At 39.9% G+C, this 22,289-nt stretch overlaps 1 protein-coding gene across 12 annotated transcripts in view; it reads left to right on the forward strand.

The window, feature by feature from the left end:
• The window catches only part of nrxn3b (neurexin 3b), a 352,928-nt gene that overhangs the window by 5,922 nt on the left and 324,717 nt on the right, over positions 1-22,289 (forward strand). For 11 of the 12 annotated variants that reach the window (XM_036210518.1, XM_024290417.2, XM_024290428.2 and 8 more), the window contains exons 2-5: positions 4,017-5,032; positions 11,483-11,500; positions 11,847-11,873; positions 13,247-13,258. In XM_036210518.1, coding sequence (XP_036066411.1) covers positions 4,336-5,032; positions 11,483-11,500; positions 11,847-11,873; positions 13,247-13,258 — 754 coding nt within the window. In that variant the 5' untranslated portion in view covers positions 4,017-4,335. The remainder of the gene's footprint in view (positions 1-4,016; positions 5,033-11,482; positions 11,501-11,846; positions 11,874-13,246; positions 13,259-22,289) is intronic. The other variant, XM_024290418.2, reaches the window with a different exon arrangement.

Raw genomic sequence — 22,289 nt, forward strand, 5'->3', positions numbered from 1 at the left:
TGTTTTAAACTTTTTGTTTGCCAAGGAACATGTTTTTGCATGATAAAAGTCACAAAGAACACCAACTGAAAATCTAAGAGAAAAGAAACTGTGGTCTGTGTTTACCACTTCCAGTCATTTTTATTAAAGTGTATGGACTAACGATCAAATAAACACACAAAAAATCTTGCAATGTTTCTACTAGGGGTGTAGGGAAAAATTTGGTGAGATATCACAACATTTCATTTGGTGATACTTGTATTGAGTTAAAATGTTGACAAGATGATAATTAGTTAATTATTTATGAGTGTCCTTCACTACCTTAATTTATATTTCCACTTAAACCCCTGACTCGTAGTTGTTTGCACAGGACACTGAGTGTCTCTGAGCAGCTAGCTCTGAAACAACAACAACAACAAATTTTGCGAAAACCATTTTGTGTTAAATTTTTGTTGTTATGAGACATATTTTTACTCTGGATGGGTACCAAACCCAGGTAGATTTTTTTGGAAGTCACACTCTAAAAAATAAAAGTGAAAAAATGGTTCAGTCTTGGGGAAATATAGCGACATGTATCGTGAGACACATATCGGTAGTTTGAACACAGAGGTGATATCCTGGCAATAGTAAATGTTTTGTAGACCAATTAGTTGAATTAAATAATACATTAGTGTACAGCAGCATACTGGCCTATCCATAGTCTGTACTAGCAAATCCATTCTCCTCTTCTATTGCTACAGCCAAATCCGTATCTTCTAGACACATTTTCCTTTTCCCTGTTCTCTGTTACTCCTTTTTTTCCTTCGTCCAGTGATATATTATCTGTCTCATCCCGTCTTTTAATTGCTGTTGGAAGCTGATCGCTACAGCTGCTGTACGGGTAACAACTTCTCTGCATCCAGATCTGACTAAAAGCTGTTCGATCTTGCTTTGTTGGCTGTGGCTGGTTGGTTAAGCTCTATGCCTTCACCCCATAAACTTACTGATTGTTATACTAACCTGCTAGTTCAACTGTTCCAAACTAGTAGAGACTTCCTGCATGAAAATCTTCATCTTAAGCTGCAGCCCAACACAGTACTTATTCGCCAAACAGCAAGCAGGTGTATTTATTGACTTCCATAAAAGCTTTTGTTGCTTCTGTTTGCTTTCTGTTCAGACCTGTGCTAACACAATTCTGACAGGGAAAGACATTAGCAGTGATCTGGGCTGCAGCTGTTGAGTAGTAATAAAAAACACTAGACAGTGTCTATGAAAATTCTCAGCCTTTCCTGTAGTGAAAGTTGGACTCAAACCGACTCAATGGCTCTAGTGGTAGAGTGTCCACCATGAGACTGGTAGTTTTGTGGGTTCAAATCCCTGGTTAAGTCATACTAAGACTCCAAAAATGGGATCCAAAGCCTTGACATTTGCAGGATTGAATTCAAGCCCCAAATTGTTCCTGAACACAATAGCGTCTTACCGTTTCCACAGAGGATAGGTTATATGTTATATTATCTGTAGGGTTGTAAGGAAATATTGATTTGACAATATATCGCGATACATCAACATTTAAGCAACATTAATTCACAAAATTAAGAGATCCACACATACAGCGCCCAAACATCAGGCTAGGCCTTTTTAGCATTATTGCACAGCGCTTCACGCCACATCCTGAGAGAGCAAGAGTTCTGTAAGGCATTGAAAACTAGGAAAAAAGTTGGGTTGGCTCTGCTTATTGCACTTTCAGCAGATTTGTTTTGGTACGGCCAGAGACTGTGTCCTTGCCATGCAAACGTCCAATTACACATGATTGTTTAGACGCTGAGTTTCTTCACATGCTTTGAAGCACATAAGTTTACATTTGAATGTAACTAATGACTGTTTGTTTTTGTACAACCTTTTTAAAGTTATAAAACCGATATTGGTAATGATATTTGTAAGCACTAGCAGCTCTGTGCTAATGTGGCAGATCGGTAACTATTGCAGCAGGGGCTGGGGCAGCTAACAGCTCTGACCTATTTCCTGTGGCTCACCTGATTCACGTCTCGTGGGCCGCAACCCGAAACTCATGGGTCAAGACTCAGATGTCGTGAGTCACGACTCAAACGTCGTGGGTCATGACAAAATCTCGATGGTCGCGACTTAAATCTCGTAGGTCGTAACTTAAATGTCGTGGATCGGGACTCAAATCTCATGGGTCATGACAAAATCTCGATGGTCGCGACTCAAATCTCGTAGGTCGTAACTCAAATCTCGTGGGTCACGACTCAAATCTCATGGATCATGACAAAATCTCGTTGGTCGCGACTTAAATCTCGTGGGTCACGACCAAATCTTGTGGGTCACAACTCAAATCACGTGAGTCGCAACTCAAATGTTGTGGGTCAAGACTCAAATGCCGTGGGTCATGACAAAATTTCGATGGTCGCGACTTAAATCTCGTCGGTCACGACCAAATCTTGTGGGACGTGACTTAAATCTCGTGGGTCGCGACTTAAATCTTGTGGGTCATGATTCAAATCTTCTGAGTCACAACTAAATCTCGTGAGTCGCAACTGAAATCTTGATGGTAATGGCCAAATCTAGTGTGACGCGACTCAAATGTCATGGGTCACGACCAAACCTAGTGGGTCGCAACTTAAATCTTGTGGGTCACAACTCAAATCTTCTGAGTCACGACCAAATCTCGTGGGTCACGACCAAATCTCATGGGTCACGACTCAAATCTTCTGAGTCACGACTAAACCTCGTGGGTCCGGACTCAAATTTAGTGGGTCACAACCACATCTACTGGGACACGACTCAAATGTCGTGGGTCATGACCGAATCTCATGCGTCGCGACTTATATTTTGTGGGTCACGACCAAATCTCGTGGGTCACGACCAAATCTCGTGGGTTGCGACTTATATTTTGTGGGTCACGACCAAATCTCGTGGGTCACGACTTGTATTTTGTGGGTCACGACCTTATATTTTGTGGGTCACGACCAAATCTCGTAGGTCACAACTTAATCTCATGGGTCACGACCAAATCTTGTAGACTACGACCAAATCCGTCTCTTGACTAATGATGACATCATTGAGGGGTAGTGTTGTCCGAATATGTAGGGGTAATATATAGGGAAAAATTGATTTGACAATTTCACGATATTTCATTTGGCGATAATTGTATCAATTTAAAATGCTGACAAGGCGACATTTAATTCATTATTTATTAGCATCCTTCGTTTTTGTTTTCCACCTAAACCCCGACCACTAGTTGGCAACAGAGGTCATTGAGCCCCTTCGAGCAGCTCTAGTGAAAAATGTCTTGGCACATATCGCGATATGTATTGTGAGACACGTATTGGGATACATATTGTATCGCCATGCTCTTGCCAATACACACCCCTAGTTATATCTGAAAAACTAAGGTTATACACTTGAGTATAACCTTTCCTTTTGTTTTGTTTGTGACTAAGTTTAGTTAAAACACTAAAAGTGTAATTACAAAAGTCCTTGTTGTTCATTTGAGGTCAAAACAGCATCATCTAAAGTCTTTATGTGATCAAATGTTTATACATTAAAACTGATATTACCTGTAAACCATAAATGAGTTCAATGTCAATGGCTTTTATAAAAGTAAAGACGAATAACTTTGAAGCAACAACAACTAGAATCCATAACACTTGTTTATATTTTCAAGGTTAAAAAATATATATAAATGAACCAAGTAATTAGCAGAAATAGCTGGTTGCATAAATTGCACATAAAACCCTAATGGATGTTTTTAACATTTACTTAGAAGCATTTGACAGTTTAATCTGTAGTGATTGAAGCACTCAATTACTTTATTTTTTTATCTAAACCTGTAGCAATTACTGGCCTAATCTGTGTTTCCTTCATTAAATACCACTTATAATGCAAAATGACCCCATTAGAGAGTCCATGCTCCTCAGCACTTATTAGGAACAAGACACGTTGTGGATTTAAGGAGATAAATTAGAAACTAATAAGCTGTTTTAGTTTTTTTAAGTAAATTTATCTAATGGTTTTCTGTTTTTGTTTTTTCTCCACAGATTTGTGTTTTCTAGGATTGTGTTTTCATGACTCTCAAACCATGGGGCAAAGGGGCAGATCGAGTGTTGCCATCATATGCTTCAAAACGGGAAAAATCAAGGAAAATTCAGGAGATGCCGGTCTAAGTGTCCTTCACCAATCCACGCTCTGAAGATCCCGGATCCTGGGGAACACATTCTTTATAATAGATCTGACTTTGAAATAACAAAGACAACTCAGCAGACAAAGTCTGGACCTGAAATTGAAGTCAAATGTTGTCCCTGTGAAGATCTACTCCTAGTTCTCCCGCTCTTCTAGCGTGCCCTGTTTCCCTCTACGATGAATCCCAACAGCCTGTTCAGGCGTGTTGTCATGCTGCTAAGTACGATGCTGGGTCTGAGCGCAAGCTTAGAGTTTCCCGGCTCAAAAGGTCAGTGGGCTCGCTACCAGCGTTGGGACGCCAGCTCCACGAGTGACCTGACCTTCCAGTTCAAGACCTCAGCGTCGGAGGGCCTGCTGCTGTACTTCGACGACGGCGGATACTGTGACTTCCTCCTTCTCACCCTGTCCGAGGGGAAGCTTCAGCTTCACGTGAGCATCGACTGCGCCGAGACCACCATCACCTCGGCCAAAATGGTGAACGACAGCCGCTGGCACTTCGCCGCCATCAACAGGGAAAACTTGCGGACTGGCTTGGCCGTGGACGGCCAGATCAAGACGGGAGAGGTGCGGCCTCAGCGGCACTTTATGAAAATCGTCAGCGACCTCTTCCTGGGAGGGCTTCCCGAGGACATCCGCATTTCTGCCATCACCCTCCCGTCTGTCTGTGAGCTACCAGCGTTCAGAGGAGTTATCTCAGACCTCAGTTATGGGAGTAAACTGCCCACGTTAATCAACAGTCAGAAGGTACGCTTGGAGATGATTGGCCTTTGCACGGAGAACCCCTGTGAGAACGGCGGGATCTGCTCTCTGGCAGATGGAGAAACCTACTGTGACTGCTCCAGAACTGGATATGTAGGTCGATACTGCACCGAAGGTAAGAGGGCTGGCTCCAGAGCTTTTTGTGTCAAGCTCAGAATATTGATTAAAGTCTGTAAAAAATTTAGAGGGTTTCCTTTCAGATATAGAGCTGACCTCCCAGGATTTGTTTTTTTTTTTCTCACAGAAATATTTGCAAAAAAAGTTGCTCATTACACCTACCAAATATTGCCAATCCCTCATTAAATAATTCTGCTTATTGACTTGCATCGATAGTCGCGCCCCGAAGATGCATTGAAGATGGTTTTGTGGGCTTAGCAACTCTCCATTTTTCACGTGGGAGTTGAATTGCAGGTGATGTGCTCAGCATTTCCGTTTTCTTCGCAGTTCTTCCAGTGTGGGATACAGCTGATGTGACTGAAATTACAAAAACTGAGTTCTCTCCTTTTTTTTTTTTTCATTGAATGTGTTTAGATTTTGCAAGGTGATGCAGTAACCTCAAGGTACACACAAAGTTTGGACGAGAACCAACTTTTTTCTGTGTAATTGACAAAACTTCACTCTGTTCTGTTTACACGCTTTAAAGATCAGATCTCTTTCTGCTCTCCAGTGACCACATTCACGACTCGTTTAAAAACTTTTCTAGTATCTTTATTCCTTGTACTGCTTCCTGTCAGTCTTTGACTCTTCTGCGGTCATCTGTTAATACACTTTTTCTTTTTTCAAATGCTAATTTCGGGTATTGATTAGTCAGTTAACCTTTTTCTTCATGGGTTGTAGAAGATACTTCTGTGTGAACAGACTCATGTCAGATTTCCTTCACTGACCCACTCGACACATTCTCACTCCCAAGTCGTCACATATTGACTTTTGGTTGAGGACCCCTCCAAGTCACTTTTTACGTTTTGGATGTCCCCAAGTCGTTGTTTTTCGACGTGCTGGTTGTTCTCATTAAATCAAGGGCCCCCAACCTCCGGGCCACAAACCAGAACCGGGCCAGTACCACGACGCATAGTGCACTGGTACCCAAACCAGTACAAGACGTGGCACCGCACGCGAACCAGTACCATGTAAAGGTTAGGGTACCGGTACTGGACGCGTTCCCTAACCCAGTACCGGTACCCTAACCCAACACTGGACCAGATACAGTACCAGACCCAAACTGGTACCAGACGTGATACAGAGCGGTAACTGGAAGCAAACCAGTACCAGGTTATTGTTAGGGTACCGCTACTGGGTTAGAGTACGCATCCATTACCAGATACCGGAGCAGATGCAGTACTAGACAAGAACCGGTCCCAGATGTGCACAGGTTTTCGGGAGACATCCAGTACTACTACCGGTACTACTACTGCTACTACTACTGGTACCAGATGCGGGAACCGGACGCAGTGCCAGATGCGCACCGGTCCTCGGGATGCGTCCAGCACCAGTACCATAACCTTAACCCAGTACGGATTCACGTCCAGTACCGTGTCCGGTTCGAGCCTGGTTCCCATTTGGGTCGGGTACTGCATCTGATTGTGTTAGGGAACCAGGACTGGGTTAGGGTACACGTTCAGTACTGTAACTGAACCCGACATCGGACCAGATACGTTGCCGATCCAGAACTGGTACCAGATACAGTACCGGGTGGGAACCGGACGCGGTACCAGATGTTCACTGTTCCTCGGGACGCGTCCAGCGCGTTGGGGACATCCAAAATGTCAAAAAGTGACGCGAAATGGCCGTAACCAAACGTCAATATGTGACGACTTGGGGATGAGAATGTGCTGACCCACTTCCTGTGTGACTAAATCCCACTGACACGACTGAAGGAAACCTCAAGGGAATGCTCACTGAACACTGTGGTTGCTAAATACGTTATTTCACATTAAAAAATTTGTATTTTTTGTATTAAAAGCTAGTTACTGATATGTCCCAGCATTTTCTGCTCAAGTGAAGCTGTTTGAAATCTGGAGTGCTGGCCTGTGGCTCTGTTTAGGCCAGCACGCGATGTGCTGGTTGCTGAGCAGCCAAGCGAGCGGAGTGGACTTGACCCCCTTTCGCTTCATCCCATTTGTTAACAACATGTCGAAGATTCAATACAGACAGAGAAGGTGGTCCGTTCGTCTCCGAGTGAACCGTCTTTGTGTCGAAACAACGGATGTTTCAGGAGCTTGTGACTCAGCCAAATTGACAGAGAAGTTGTCATATTACCGCCTCAGGGCAGGGGATGTGCGACGAGGAAATTTACCGCCGGCGTGCTGTACCCTAATTTGTCCCAGGAGGTCTGCTGTGGGACTAGAACCACCCCTTGTTTTTTTTTTCCTTTTGAGGCACATCTATTCAGACATGCAGTCGTTATGTTCCTCCTTTTTCCAGGAGAGCAAAAAAAAAAAAAAGAGAAATTTTGCTTCTCCAGCTGATCTGACTGCTGCTCATTTCTCCCATTAAAAGATGTGGCTGATTGTTCATTATTCCACAGGGACCGGGAACTATAATTACGAAGATAATGAGAGCAGAGATTGCTAATTTCCCTGGAAAATGCCGGCACAAACACCATCCGACTGTCCACAAGGCAAATAGTGCAGGCTTTTTTCTCCATTGTTTTGTAGTCCACAAGTGGGGAAGTACTTGTTCAATCAACGCTTGAGCACATACGATGTCCCCGGGGGCGTTCAAAGTCGGGAAACTTGTTTTTTCCGTTTGATTGAAGGTACATCGGAACAACTGCTCCCCGCACCTGTCTTTGTCGGTACATTGTGATTACACCGCAACATTAATGAGCAGAGCAATCTGTCCGACCTGTGAATATTTATGTTGCATTATCACGTGTTGCGGCGTAGGTCGAGGGAAGCGTGCACTGAAACACAAGGCGCATTAACATGATCGCCGGCATTAGCATGGCCGAGACCCTTGAGCTGCTCGTTAAAACGGGCAGATGGTTGACTGGCTGATGGTGGACTGGGCCTTGCTTGATAGCATTTTGCCAGCCGTGCTTTTGAAGGCAGAGCCTGAAAGGGGAAAAGCAGGAAGTGAGAAGAATTTACATCATTATTTTAGGGGAAAAGTTAAAGCATCCTCCGTGGTCAGTCTCCACTACCAAGTAGGTCAGGGGTGTCAAACTCAATCACGAAAGGGGCCAAAAACCAAAACGCACCTCAGGTCGCGGGCCAAACAGGATAGAAAATTATTGAACACTCTAAAACTACATTTTTACAACTGTAACTTTTTGACATAATTGCGAACTAGATGTGTGATTGAATTGTGACAGTTGATAGCGTGAATGCTGTAAGCAGAAAGTGCTAGTGCTAATAGCTGAAGATGCTGAAATTGATAGCTAAAATCACAGAAGCTGATAGCCAGCTGAAATATTAGCTAAATGCCAAATTAGCCTAAAGACAAATGAAAAAAAAAAGCTTAGGTCAGCCAAAACCGCTAACATGTAACGGAAAAAGTAGCTAAAGTTCAAAATAGCCTGAAAAACTGAAAAAAAGCCTAAATGAGCCACAACAGCTAGCATGTAGCCAAATGATGAAGTATACTCTAAAACAGCCTCAAAAACTAAAACAAAAAGCTTAAATTAGCCAAAACAGCTAGCATGTTGTCGAAATATTAGCTCAACTCCAAAACAGCCAAAAGAACATAAAAAAGGCCTAAAGTACCCGAAACAGCCAGAAAGTTTCTGAAATATTAGCTAAACTCCAAAATAGCCTAAAAAAAAGCCTAAATTAGCCAAAACAGCTAGCATGTTGTCGAAATATTAGCTCAACTCCAAAACAGTCAAAAGAACATCAAAAAAGCCTAAAGTACCCGAAACAGCCAGAAAGTTAGTGAAATATTAGCTAAATTCCAGAAGAGCCTAAAAATAAAGCCTGAATTTGCCGAAACAGTAAGCATGGAGCTGAAATAGTTGCTAAACTCCAAAATAGCCTAAAAAAGCCTAAATTAGCCAAAATAGCTTGCATGTTGCTGAAAATATTAACTAACGTATTAGCTAAAAAGCAAAAAAAAAAAAAAAGCATTAAAACCGTAACTTTTAAACATTATGAATAATAAAAAGGGAGAAATATTAATCCAGAATAAATCAACTCAAACCATAAATAACTTACTAATATTTTACTATCCACAAAAATATGTTTTGTCCAAATTATACAAGTTAGAAATAAGTGCAAGATAACATTGAGCCATGAATAACCATGAAATAAAATGATCTTGAGGCCCGAATAGAATTACCTTGACTTTGACACACATGATGTAGGTCAGCTAAGCTTTAGCTGAAATATCTGCTTCTTTTTACAACAATATTTCTCCTTTTGCTACTCATTCAACTTAATGCACAAACTCATAATCTCTTGAAACCCCTTAAGATTTCCCCTTACAACAAAGTTCTAGTTGTGAAGTGCAACCATTGACTTCCCAACCAACACCTATAGACCTCATTCGACAGGAAGTATGCATCGATTTGGTGGAGGGCAAGGCCGAGCAAACTGTCAAGCAAGTGCTAAAATGGTGCCTTTAGGCTTAGCTTTGGGGATTAATAAACAGACATGGAAAAATGACAGCTACAATAATCTTACTATAAAAATAGGTCAGGAAAAAAAAATGGTGCAGGCACTTGCTTGATCCCAGTGCAGAGTGCATTTGTGTGTAGTGCCCTGGCTAAAAATTATGTTCGGATTTGAGAGGCGAAGCTGCTGGTAAAATAGATCAGGGGATTATGCTTGGACCACATGTCCTCTGCAGCACATAGGCCCGTTCAAAGCGCTTTTGCATCATAAGAAAGGATTTTTATCCTTGTGGCCAAACCAAACAATTTAGCATCTGTGCAGAGAAAAAGAAATCAGTATTTTGGTTCTAAGCCCCGAAGTTCTTGAGATCTAAAACTTTATGTCTATGAACTGGACACGTTCTTACCAACTCATTTTAATTCAATTCACAGTAAATATAAAGTGTTGGCATAAAGCAACATTAAATCTAGCTATTTTTTGATCCAGTTAATTCCAAATATTATAACCCAATTCATACCAATCAGACCAGATTGTCTTAATTTCTTTATATTAATAGGTGACAGATTACATTGCGGGATTCACTGTAATCCCTGAGAAGCACCAGTGGAGGGAAAACTCCCTTTAACCATCCGTAGTGATAATTTAGAGTATCGGAGGACAAAATTGACAAAAAATTGTCTAGACATCTATTCCAACACAGAAGAGAAAATTTGACTTTAGGTTCTTTAGGCAAATTTGCAGTTTAGCTAATATAGCTATATATTAGCGTTATGCTAGATGTTTGATCAAAATTTGACTTTAAATTCTTTGGGCAAATTTGTAGCTTTGCAAATATTCTAGCTTTATGCTTGCTGTTTTGGAAAAATTTGACTTTTTCAAGTTATTTAGGAAAATTTGGAGTTTAGCAAATATTTTATCATTATGCTAGCTGTTTTTTTCATAATTTTACTATAGGTTCTTCAGGCAAATTTGGAGTTTAGCTAATATATTAGCATTATGCAAGATGTTTTGTCAAAATTTGGCTTTAAGTTCTTTAGGCAAATTCGGAGTCTAGCTAATATTTTAGCTAGCTGTTTTGTCAAAATTTGACTTTTCAAGTTGTTTAGGCAAATTTGGAGTTTAGCAAATATTGTAGCTTTATGCTAGCTGTTTTGGCAGAGTTTGATTTTAAATTATTCAGGCAAATTTGAAATTTAGCTAACATTTTAGCATTATGCTAGCTGTTTTGTCAAAATTGGACCTTTTCCAGTTTTTGGCTAATGTAGCATTTAGCTAATATTTGGGCAAACAATCAGCTTGAGCATTTTTAGCTATCAGCTCCAGCATCTTCAGCGGCCACATTCAGCTTACAGCAGTCACATTATCACAGGTAAAGCTGCACATCTAGTTTTCCAGATAAATTTCCCTGGTAAGTTCTATCATTTGTGATGCTGTAGCCTAAAACATGGAGATGCTTTTTTTTTTCTGCCACCATGCCACGGATGGTGAACTTTTCTCAGTCGCACAGTGAGCATTCTTTTGAGAAACCTTAAGGGAAGTGCCGGTTTTCGGAGTGCAATGAGGAAAAGATTGGGTGGGTGGACGAAAGGGCAAAGGAGGGAAGCGGAGAGGAATGACATGGGTCTGAGATTGAGCATCCTGATATCCACAAACCTCACAACACCGTAAATCCTCGGAGGAACGGATTTATGTACCTTTCAGTGTGTGAGGAACCCTGTGTGATACATGATGTGCAATATTAGCAAAACAATGTGAGGAATTTTGTGTTGAAGGAATGATCTGGCTCCCTGAGAGGACGGGACAGATGCCACGTTCGGTGTTTCTTTCCACAGGGTTTTTATACGACTAGTTTCTTTAAACGGGCATGTTAAGGTGCACCTCTGCGTGCTCCTTACATGACGGTGATTAGAAGTGTGGTATGTTTTGCATGTCAGATCCCCATGCAAACGCAGCTGCGGTGTGATGCTAATGCAATGCTTCTCTCTGCTCTCTCCTCTCCTGTGACACATCCTCAGCAGTCCCAAGAAAACCAGGTGAGTCTCCAGGGGAATTAGTCAGCCAAATTACCAAAGTCTAATCATTTTGTGCTAATTATTTATATATTCCACTTTAAAGACAAGCACAACATTTACCAGTAATCAAATTATTGCCTTTATAATTGCCATTTTGCTGTAAACAAGTCCCACAGCTAACTAATGCATTCATAATTAGCCGTTTCTGTGTTTCAGCTGGAAGCTTTCATGTGCGCATGAGGAAAGCTTTGATTTTTAGAGTGATAGTCATGGTTTGCCGCCACGCAAAGCATGCGCAGTGACAATACAGCGGTTGTATTGGTGTGTTGTTCTCATTTTTCTGTCTTTTTGATGCTTCTCTTTCAAGGCCTGGCGCACCTGAAGGCAGAACAAGGTACTCTCTTCTTTCCCTGTTCAGGACTCCGTTGTTTTTCCTCCCGGCTTGGTTTTGGGGCATGCATGTGTGCCCCCTCTCTACCTGTCTGCGTGCATTTGTGTGTTCACAATGCCCCCCTGCAGCTGCAAAGAAATGGGCGGGTAGTTGTGCACAGCGTGTCTGACTTCCACCCCCATCCTCTGCAGTTACTCCCTCTTAGCTGTGTCTCCTCAGTGTTTCCACCCAGGTTTCATTGTATTACATAATTGTCTCAGTTCTGCAGCGGTGATACGATCCACTGTGAGGCAGGACAAAGGGGGGCAGCACTCACAGGAATCCACAATGACAGCTTAAAGTAAAAAAATGTAGCGATAAAACAGTTACAGAAATAAAATAATATATATTTTTTAAGTTTCTAAACTCAATTATTGCTGCTTGGAGAGTAAATAACCTCTAATAGCTGAAATTTGTAATAGAGGATTATAGATGTGTTGATGCTGTTAAACCCTTCACTATACCCTTCACACACCTTTCTTAGACAAACTTTTCTCTCTTGCTTAAACTCTCAAAATTCAAACATTCGCAGATAAATAAGGACAGTATGATAAAATGAAAACAGATATGTGATCAGAAAATCAAGAAAACACGGTGAACTGAAGGCATTCTGCATTGGAGATTCATTGACAAGGTCAACAGCCAATCAGGATGCAGAACACAAAAACAAAATTACACAGTTTAACATTTTTAAAAATAATGATTTCGCTAAAGAGAGAACATTGTATTCCAAAGGCTAGAGTTACTCTAGAAGGCTTTTGGGGAGTACGCGGAATATTTGGAAGTCTGCACAAAAAATGTGTATAAACTGATAAAGGTTTCATTTCAAGAAGTTGATTTTATTATTATCTTTTTAAATATTCCTCTATAATATTTAAGTATATGCAGAGTCACCTGATTGTTTTTTTTTTATTATTTTAAATTGTTTCATGATTAAACAACGTAAAACATATTCTTTTTTTGTATTAGGAGTATTGTTTGACTAAGTTAAAAAAAAAACTGTATATGTAAATCATATATATGTGACAGCAAATATTAGTTTTAAAACATACTTTTTGTTTAAAACAAGGCCGATAAAGGGATAATCTTCAACAATCACTTCTATTAAGCCTTTTTTTCTTTTGTGCGCCCCTGTATGTTGCTATACTATTTCATCCTTCCCCTTTACTCTCTGCATGTTTGTTATTGTTCTTTTTTTGTTAGCGTGCAGCATAAATAAACACTAACAGTGGCTCACTTCTTCTTCTTCTTCTTCTTCTTTTCCATGTCTCTTTCTGATGATGACACTCTTCCCTCTTTTATCTCCACGGATCCTTTCTCCGCTCCCAAACCTGTAGGTAGAAACAAAGGTACAGCAACCTCGTTTTTTTTTTCCCTGCTGAGCTCTAATCTGAACAGTGAGACGTGTGTTTGGGTTTCCATTTGTGTTGGATTTGTGCTGGTTTTTCATTCATCCCGTTCAATAAATAAAATCACAAGCACATTCAATGTTTTTTTTTAATATAAAATAAGCTAAAATCAGGGGACTTGAGGCTTAATGAGCTCCCCACATTTACTGAAGCACGAGGGATGAAGAGCAGATCAGAGTGATGTGTGTGGATGGAAGAACTGCACTGAGTGATTTGTACTCATAAATATCAAATCCCTGAACAAAATGATGAGAGTAAGTTGTGCAATGGAATATTTAGAGTCTCTTTAAACAGTGGATATTAATATTAAACTCTGTTTTTGAAGATGCACATGTTTTTCGGGGATGTGTGACTGTTGAGGAGGAAGTGGCTTCCTTTGATCTGATGTTTGGTTTCATTTGAAGAAAACAATGGAATCCGACGCTAAGAAATGTGGCTTTGCAGGTGGATTTCTTCTGTTTTGGCCTTTTTTTCTGTATGTGTGCAGTTGAGTTTGGCCTGAACCGTTGGGGAAGGTTGTCAAGATGGCATCTCATTGTTTCGGTGTCACATCTACGTTACCAAGAGGCTGGACTTTGTTGGCAAAACTCTTGATTTCTTTGATTGTCTTACGTTCCAAACCAACACATTCTCATTTTCAACTCGTCACATATTGATGATTGGTTAAGGACTCCTCCGCGTAACTTTTTGACGTTTTGGGGGTCCTTAACTCATCGTTTTTTGATGTGCTGGCTGTTCCAACTAAATCAAGGGGCGTTTTTGTCAGTATCCTAACCCGGTCCACAGACCAGTACCACGTCTAGTAGCGGATCCTCGTGGTTCCAGTACCAGTTACTGTCCAGTACCACAGGGTTCCTGTACCGGTTCATGAAACCAGTTCTAGTCAGCACATGTCCGGTATTGGGTTAAGGTAAGGGAACTTCTGGTACTGGTGTGCGGCCCAGAGGATGGGGAGCAGGACGTCAAGAAACAACGAGTTGGGGACATCCCAGAACGTCAATCTTTGAGGAGGAGGGGTCTTAACCATCCATCCATCTGTGACAACTTGGGAATGAGAACGTGTTGCCCAGACTCACCGTTTGTCAATAGACAAGTGAAGCAGTCTTGTGTTGGAGACACCTCTTTCACCCTGATGCAACATGCCTGGTGATGTTTTATTTTGACAAATTTGGAGCTTCTCTGTTCTTCTACAGCTAAGATCACACCACCTTCGGAAACTTCAATTGACTTCTGTCATTAAAACTCCACAAGAATTTGAATTTTGGGCTTTGGCTTTTAAAATGTTAATGTTTACCCTTACTTGCTGACGTTTGGATGGCGGTCCTTTCAATTCATGGAAGTGCCAACCGTTTGGAAACTGATCATTAAGACATTAATATTAAAATTCTGCCCAGGCGGAATTCTATGATATCAAGTCTTTCATATATCGGATCAGAGGTGTGGAAGAAAAAGTCTGGAGCAGGACTTGTGAGATTTGCACTTCTATGATATTTTCTACTCCAACTGTATGTAGTGAACATGAACTAGTAAATATTATATATATATATATATATATGTGTGTGTCTGTGCAAAACTGCTTTTCTCGACATCAAAATCCACTGATATACGCTTATAAATGGTCAAAGATTTATGGCATGTTCAAAGAGTGTGTGTTGTTTAGGAGATGCTGATACCATCTCCATCTCGGATTTGAAAGGGTTAAGCTATCCCCTGCAAACACCGTACGTTTTGGGGTCTTATGCAGGGACACCAAATCTTTCTTGAGCTGTTTGAACAATGGTTCTTCAATGATACCTTACCGCATTTGTAGGTCACATGATGTGCAGCAGTATGAAGGTCTCCTATAAATCTGCTCTTATAATTCTCGTGTAGAATGATTATACCTTTCTTATTGGTTTCTCTGTTTTATTGAGGATTTACAAATGAGCCAATACAGACTCATGGGTGAAGTAGTTGATTCACTATATTGGGTTAAACCATGACAACTAAAGGGCTTTGAGCAACTTTAACCATTGTTTTATTGAGTTTTCAGCAATGAGATGCTTTCCTGTTTAGTTTGAGCCCACAAAGGTTTTCCAGCTGTAATATCAGTCCCTGTGTTTTCATATCTCTTCGTCACGTCCATCAATCAGCCCCCGTGAGTCACCCTAAACTCTGCTGACATCCAGAATTGGCTTCCGCACAGTGGAAATTTACCACACAGTTTCAGGCTCGTCGGTTTGTGACACACGAGTGTATCGGGTTCCACCGCGTCAATCAAAACGAGGCGAGCATTCACAAACAGTTCAGTCTGTGGCTGCGCTGCATACAACCAAGACCCAGTTTGAAGACGAGATTCTGAACCTCCAGTTTGAGTCCGTGGAGGTTTGATCTGGGCGTTCCAGTTTCCTGTAGCTGTCCAAGGGCATGGAAATCAGACGGACTGCAGTGGGACTGCTAGTTATGCTTAGGTGAAGATGTTAATGATTATCTATACTTGCATTAACCTTGCAGTGATCTTCGCCACACTGTATGAATAAACACCACACTGCAGTTTTGGTTATTTTCTCTCAGGTTTAACATGAAGATTAGTAAGTCTTAGTGACAAACATGGTTCAGTTCACTGTAAAACACAAAGATTTGACAAATATAAGAAGTGGCATCGCACTGTACAATTAGAGTCTCTGGTGCTGTAAATAACAGAGTAGTCAGAGTGCTTGGTAAATGGCATGCTGGGAAAAAACAGATGAGACTACAGAGCTGAGAGGAGCGACATGGGATAGAGGGGGCAGGAGGAAAGATTACAGCAGCTCACAAAGAGGTCAGGATTGTACATCAGTGCTGTGGAAAGAGATATTTCATAAAAACATATAGACGGCTTCATCGTTTTGAATCCAAACCACAGCATGGCTCTCTCTACCTATAGGAAAACTTGTATTCCCCTGCTGTCAGGGAGGACCTGCTGTTCCTGGCCCAAGCATCCTTTGATGCATTGCTTGGACAATACGGCAAACTTTTTTCTAAGCCCTAGCAGCAGATCAGACTCTGCTCCACTTATTGCTCCAGTTATCAGCACGCCACACATCACTTTCCAGAAATTCAAGATTTATTTTGAGCGCATCCGGCTCGTAAAGATATGTTTCACATGTCGAGGAAACGCTCATCGTAATCTAAGTTCAAATTATGCAACTTCGGGGTATAGAGGTGGAGCTATAAAGTCAATGCAGCTCAGTTTGAAGCTGTTTTTCCAAATATTTTCAATAATTCAATACCTTATGATCTCACTTTAGTTGATACGAATCTCATTACATAATCTACAAGTTGATTGAAAAAAAAGATTTAACCAACCTGGTGGAGGTATAATACATTATTCTACATCCTTGATTTGACCTACATTGAATCAAGTAAGATTTATACATTTGAATTTAAATTTCATAATTAAAGGGTATTTTATCGTGGAAATTTAGCAGCAGAAAATGAGTCCTTTAAAGGGAACTAAAACAAGTTCCGCAGCACGTTACCTCTTCACATATAAATACCCTGCATCTCGGCCTTTAAACTCTTCACCCTTTGTAGTTTAAAAAAAAAAAAAAAAAAAAACAACTCAGTGTCTCATGACATGATTGTATGATTTAGTATTTCAAATCAGGATTAGTTTAAAGTGAACGGAAAAACAGACTGAAAACTTAAAAAATAGACATTGTAACTGGAAAATTTGGGGGGGGGGGTTGAAAACGAGTGAAAATTAAAAAAAAAATCAACAATGTTTTGAAAATATAAAAAAAACGGAAAACTTTAAATACATTTTCAAAATTTGAAAAAAAAAATAGTGAAAACTTGAAATAAAAAAAACTATAAATGTAAAAATTACTGATTAAAAAAAGTATCCATTAGTAACAGCTGCTGTTTAGAATGTTCATTTTTTCTCTCATTTTTTTACTCTCACTGTTCAAACTTTCTTATAAAAATAGGTCTAGCATTGGGATGAAAACCAGGATTTATTCACAATGAAGATTTATGTAATGCTGCCAAGCTGAAAAAGGCAGATCGATTGACAAGATCAACAGTAAAGTCCAAAATCCAGCACAGAAGTTTACCTGTAAATGTAATTAATGACTTTTTATTTTAGCATTACTTTTTTTTAAGGTAGAACCAACAAATCCGGACTTAGGCTTAAGAAGAGACAACACAAACATGGTGTTCACAACAATCTTTATAAAGAAAAAGTATAAAAATAGGCTACAGTTAGTGTACTAAACCCACACTTTGTGATTCTTTTAGAGCTTTCTCCAGAAAACTATTTTCTTTCCAACACACCAGCAGTTGTCTAATTCTCATTATGAACTCGGCTCACAAAGTGAGCAAAGAGCCATATTATAATTGGCTTGATGATGATGATTATTACCTAGTGCTTTTAAGACAAATTGGAACCCCTCAGCGCCCATGAATACTAACAGGATCTAACTCAAAAACCTTTGGCCGGGTGAGAAAAATCTTTTTTTTTTTTTAAGTAAACAACAATCACTCCACGGGGCCAATAATTGTCTAATTCCTGTAATGTTAATCATTCTGCGTCTGGTTATGTTTATGAGTTGTAAAATCAATAAAACCATCACATTTAATCGTCTTGTGGAAGAAAACTTGTTGAATATTTACTAAATATGCTTTGCAAAAATGCAGTTGAATATAGTACTTCACCTGTGTCTTTATTGTTTTTAAAACATGACTTTCCCTCCCAAAAATGTTATCAGATGGGTACATTGCACATTATTGTGAGTTCAGGCTTGGTTGCAACATTTGTTCAAGCGTCCTGTAGCTCAGAAAGCTTTCATTGTCGGATTCTTTGGTCTGAACCAGAGATTTTTTTCTTTGGACAGTCCGCTTTGTTTTGGCAGCTGTGAAGATCATCTGAACTCTGGTGGGAATCCAACAGCCAAGCGTTTATCCACCTGAAAACACCAGTCTTAGTTGCAGGGATACCCTGGTGGGATTTACCCAAAGGTGAAGGAGAAAGTGATTGAAAAAACAGAAAAATAACCTAAGTCTACAAGGCTGCTGAAGTGAAAAACCAAGAAAAAGTTTTGACTTGTGAGCAGAAGAGAAGTTGTAAAGAGATGCAGGTTATGCAATCCAGGTATGAATATTTGAGTTATAAACCTGCACAGTGTTGTCCACGTTTTCTTCTTTTTTGTGTTTCTTGTACCCATTTTACCAAACCAACTCAAGCAAATTACCAAAATGCAATTTGTCCAGAGGTTAGGTTAACACATTAGTGAACGTGTGATTTTTCTTTTTTTTTTTTTTCAGCATTGCCTCTTCTGCAAAACAAGTTGATCTTTATTTTCTTTTATTTTATGCAGCTTTTAGCACAAGCAAACTTTAAGCCAAAACCAACCTGGCCGAGTCTGATGAATGAATTCCTCATCAGAGTCTCTCTCGATCTAAGACATTGGCTATATGAGAACTAGACTGGAAATGGTTCCAGTTCTAACCTGATTAAGTTAATTCTGTTGCCATTTTTTTTGCAATACAAACTCCGCCACATTGGAGTCGGACGTCAGTAATGCTACGGTCAAAAATACAACAGCCACAGATCCATGGGGGAGTCTCGGTAGAATCTTTAAGATTTCATGCCCAATTTCGTATAATTTCTACGGCCACTTGCCAAATTTTCTGAAAAAACCTAACATTTAGGTTGCCACGCGGTGGCATTTTGGGATATGTGACCATAGTCAAAGCAGGAATTGGTCCGAGTCATTGTTTCTACAGCCATTCAGGAGTGAGCTTATTGGAAGCCCCTCCTACTTGAAAGTTGGATTGGGAGAATGGGTCAAACTTTCAAACATTTGATGTGAGACCGCCTACTTTTATGGAGGCATTTGATTGGTCATTCCAACAAGTGAGTAATAGCTGTCTATTTCTCTATTGAAGTCTACAGGATTTTGGCTTCTTGGAGCCGGCAGGTACTTCCTGTTTGGGTACTGGTCAGTTGTCTAAACCAGATGTCTCAACCCTGTTCTTCGTGAGCTACCGCCATGATGGTTTTGCAGATAACCCTTCCTCAGCATTAGTAGGGCAGTAGCCCGCACGGACCACGGTTGGAGACACCTGGAACATTGTGACGACCCTTCTCAGTGGATGAATTCTTTGTCTATTGAGCTTTAGACCATCAATGACCAACATCTTTCTAAAACCAAAGTGATTCATGTTTGAGAGATAATTAGTGTTTTAAAAATCGTTTTTATTGTGTTGAATTCTCTTATTGATCGTACATTTTTGACCTTTTTTATAGTTTTACGAGTGAAGCGCTTTGGTGAGCCCAGATTGTTAGTGCAGGGTAGCCATGGTGCAAAGGTAGAGTGGTCGACCTCTAACCTGAAGATCGCAGGTTTGGTTTCCGCCTCACTGAACCCCGTGTTGTCCCTCGTGATTGGTTCCAGTATTCGGGAGTTGGATCTTTAAAGAAGGTAGCAAACCGCTATAAAAGTTCACGTCATTTACAGTTTAGTGCTTTAGTGAGTGTTCAAGAAATCTTTAGGTACCACGTCGTTTGAGATTCTTGAGCATAAGGAAGAACCACATGCCTTAGATTGGTTTTCTCCATTGCTCTTGAGTTGATGGTCCACTTTAGAACATGAGATGAGAGCTAGAAGGGAAACAGAAAGGAGTGAGTGGTTCAGCTGGAGTCTAATCCCTCAGCATGAAGGCTTAGGACTGAAAACTTACACTTCTGGATTCACTCACTAATTATCCTCTCAAGTCTCAAAGAAAAGTTCCTACTCTCTTTTTTTCTGTTTTTTGCCTCTATGGCACTTTTACTACTCCTGCCCCCCTCCCAAACAGATATATGTGTGTATAAATTCCCTCTGCTTCTGGCCTCTGCTCTGACTATTTCTATCTCTCCCCTTCTTTGCCTCTGTCTCACTCTATTCATCTCTGTCTGCCCTCCCCTCTCTCGCCGCTGCATCTTTCATTTTTCCGTGCTCTCTCCTCCTCCAGTCTCTGTCTTGTTACTCCATATCAAAGCACTTCGGACATCAGTTTCACAGTGGGGATCAAGAAGGGAACGGTTACTGCCTGTCCTCAGAAACTGCCGGGCTTCTGTGGGATTTAGAAACCGCTCTGACCCAACTCTCTGCTGCAGGATCACAAAATAAGACTCTGTTTGCAAATAAAATATCGTTATTGTTAAAATGAGTTTAATTCAGCCACGTCGTGCTGCTTGCTAAGCTGGTCTGAGTGGTGATTAAATTGCAGCTTTTTGGGGAGGTGATGTGTGTTGATGCTTGAAAATTGACCAGTGGAAGATAATGAAACATTGATGCGTGTCGGGATGCTGCGGGTGTACAAGACTATATATAAAACAGTGGGTGGTGGTTTGAAAAAAAATGCCTGTGTGCACTTTTGTTAGCTGGGTGGTTAAATGACGTTTTGTTTTAGATCTAAAGGCTGCATCTGTGTGCCACTAAGCTATTTTTAATTGATTTAATGTAAAAAACAAAGTTAAAGACATTAAAATTATTGAAAATACTAAACTAAAAGTACTCAAAGTGAGATGCACTTTTGGCTTGAACAGAATGGAGCTGAGATGGTGAGCATCAAAGCGTCCTCACGGATGGAAGAAACAAGACTCTAAAGGACATCAGAAACATCTGCCTCAACTTTGAACTGCTAAGTGGAAGAAGAAAGCAGGAGAACCATTAGGAAGAGCAAACCTTTCCTAAACTCCATGAAAGGAAAGAAACAGGATGTTGGGAAGTACAAAGGCTGGCCTGAGAGCACAAGAGCAGACTGAAGCTAGAAGAACTGTTTCATTTTTAAATTTAGATTTTGTTCTTTTGGTCATTACTCTCTTTCAATTACAATTTATCACAGCCGGTTCCTCTTAGACCTCTTAGAAGACTCTTGATTTCATTTTCCATAGATTTTTAAGGAATATTTTGCAGTTAAATAATTGCAAGTTCCATACAAAACACTTAATAATAACTACACATTTTTAAGCAGTAGTAAACACTTAATTAATCATTTATAAAGCCTTACTTCTACTTTATTAAACATAAGTAAATAGCTTTTTATTCATGGTTTAAAACGATTACTCTAATGTGTTTATTAATACTATGTTAAGACTTTATTCATTAACAATTAAACACTTCAATTAAATGATTTACAATTTATTAGTGGTTCTTCAGTTGTAAGCTCATTTACAAAGTGATAGTAAATTATTTTAAAAACCTTATGAGTCTATAAATATACATCCACATTTTTAGGCATTTGCTGTTAATTTGTTAATAACTCTTTTATAAACCCATATTTTTATTGATTCAAGATGATTTTATGTAGTTATAGTACATTTAGTACTTGTTAATTAACTGTTGTTGTGACCTATTCTAAAGTAAGGACTCTTTATCCCTTATTAAGTCTTTATACATGAGATTTAAGAGCTTTGCTGTCTGTTAAAAACGATTAAAACAGAGATACACAACACACAAATATTTATTATACCATTAAAACATAGCATATACACAAATCACACAATATATAATAAAGTATTGCACAGTTGACATGAGCAGAATATCAGTTAATCAGTGTCATTAAGTGTTAACTAATCATTAAATAAATGCTTAAAATTGTGTAGTTATCAAGTGTTACCCAATAGGAATGGCATCAGACAGTACTGTTCCAAAGAGTGCAGACAAATGAACCTAAAGTGTTGCATGCAACTCTCACAATGTACAATATTTTTTAACAAACTGTGTAGAAAATGTTTGATTTTATAGACACGGATTTAGCTTTTCACATCTGCCCGGTCCTTTTTCTTTCTTTTTTTTATCAAAGTGTCTGCAAAGGTCCTTCAAAAGCAGAAGTTTCACCCGTAGACAGTTGTGACCAGCGGCACTGACTTCTGTGAGCGAAGCGACAGGCTGTGTTTGTCTAAAGCTGTGAGTCAACCTTGGGAAGAAATAATGCATTATGGGTCCAATGGAAGTCTCTG

The sequence above is a fragment of the Oryzias melastigma genome, linkage group LG24 (assembly GCF_002922805.2).
Source record: "Oryzias melastigma strain HK-1 linkage group LG24, ASM292280v2, whole genome shotgun sequence".
Classification (NCBI taxonomy): Eukaryota; Metazoa; Chordata; class Actinopteri; order Beloniformes; family Adrianichthyidae; genus Oryzias; species Oryzias melastigma.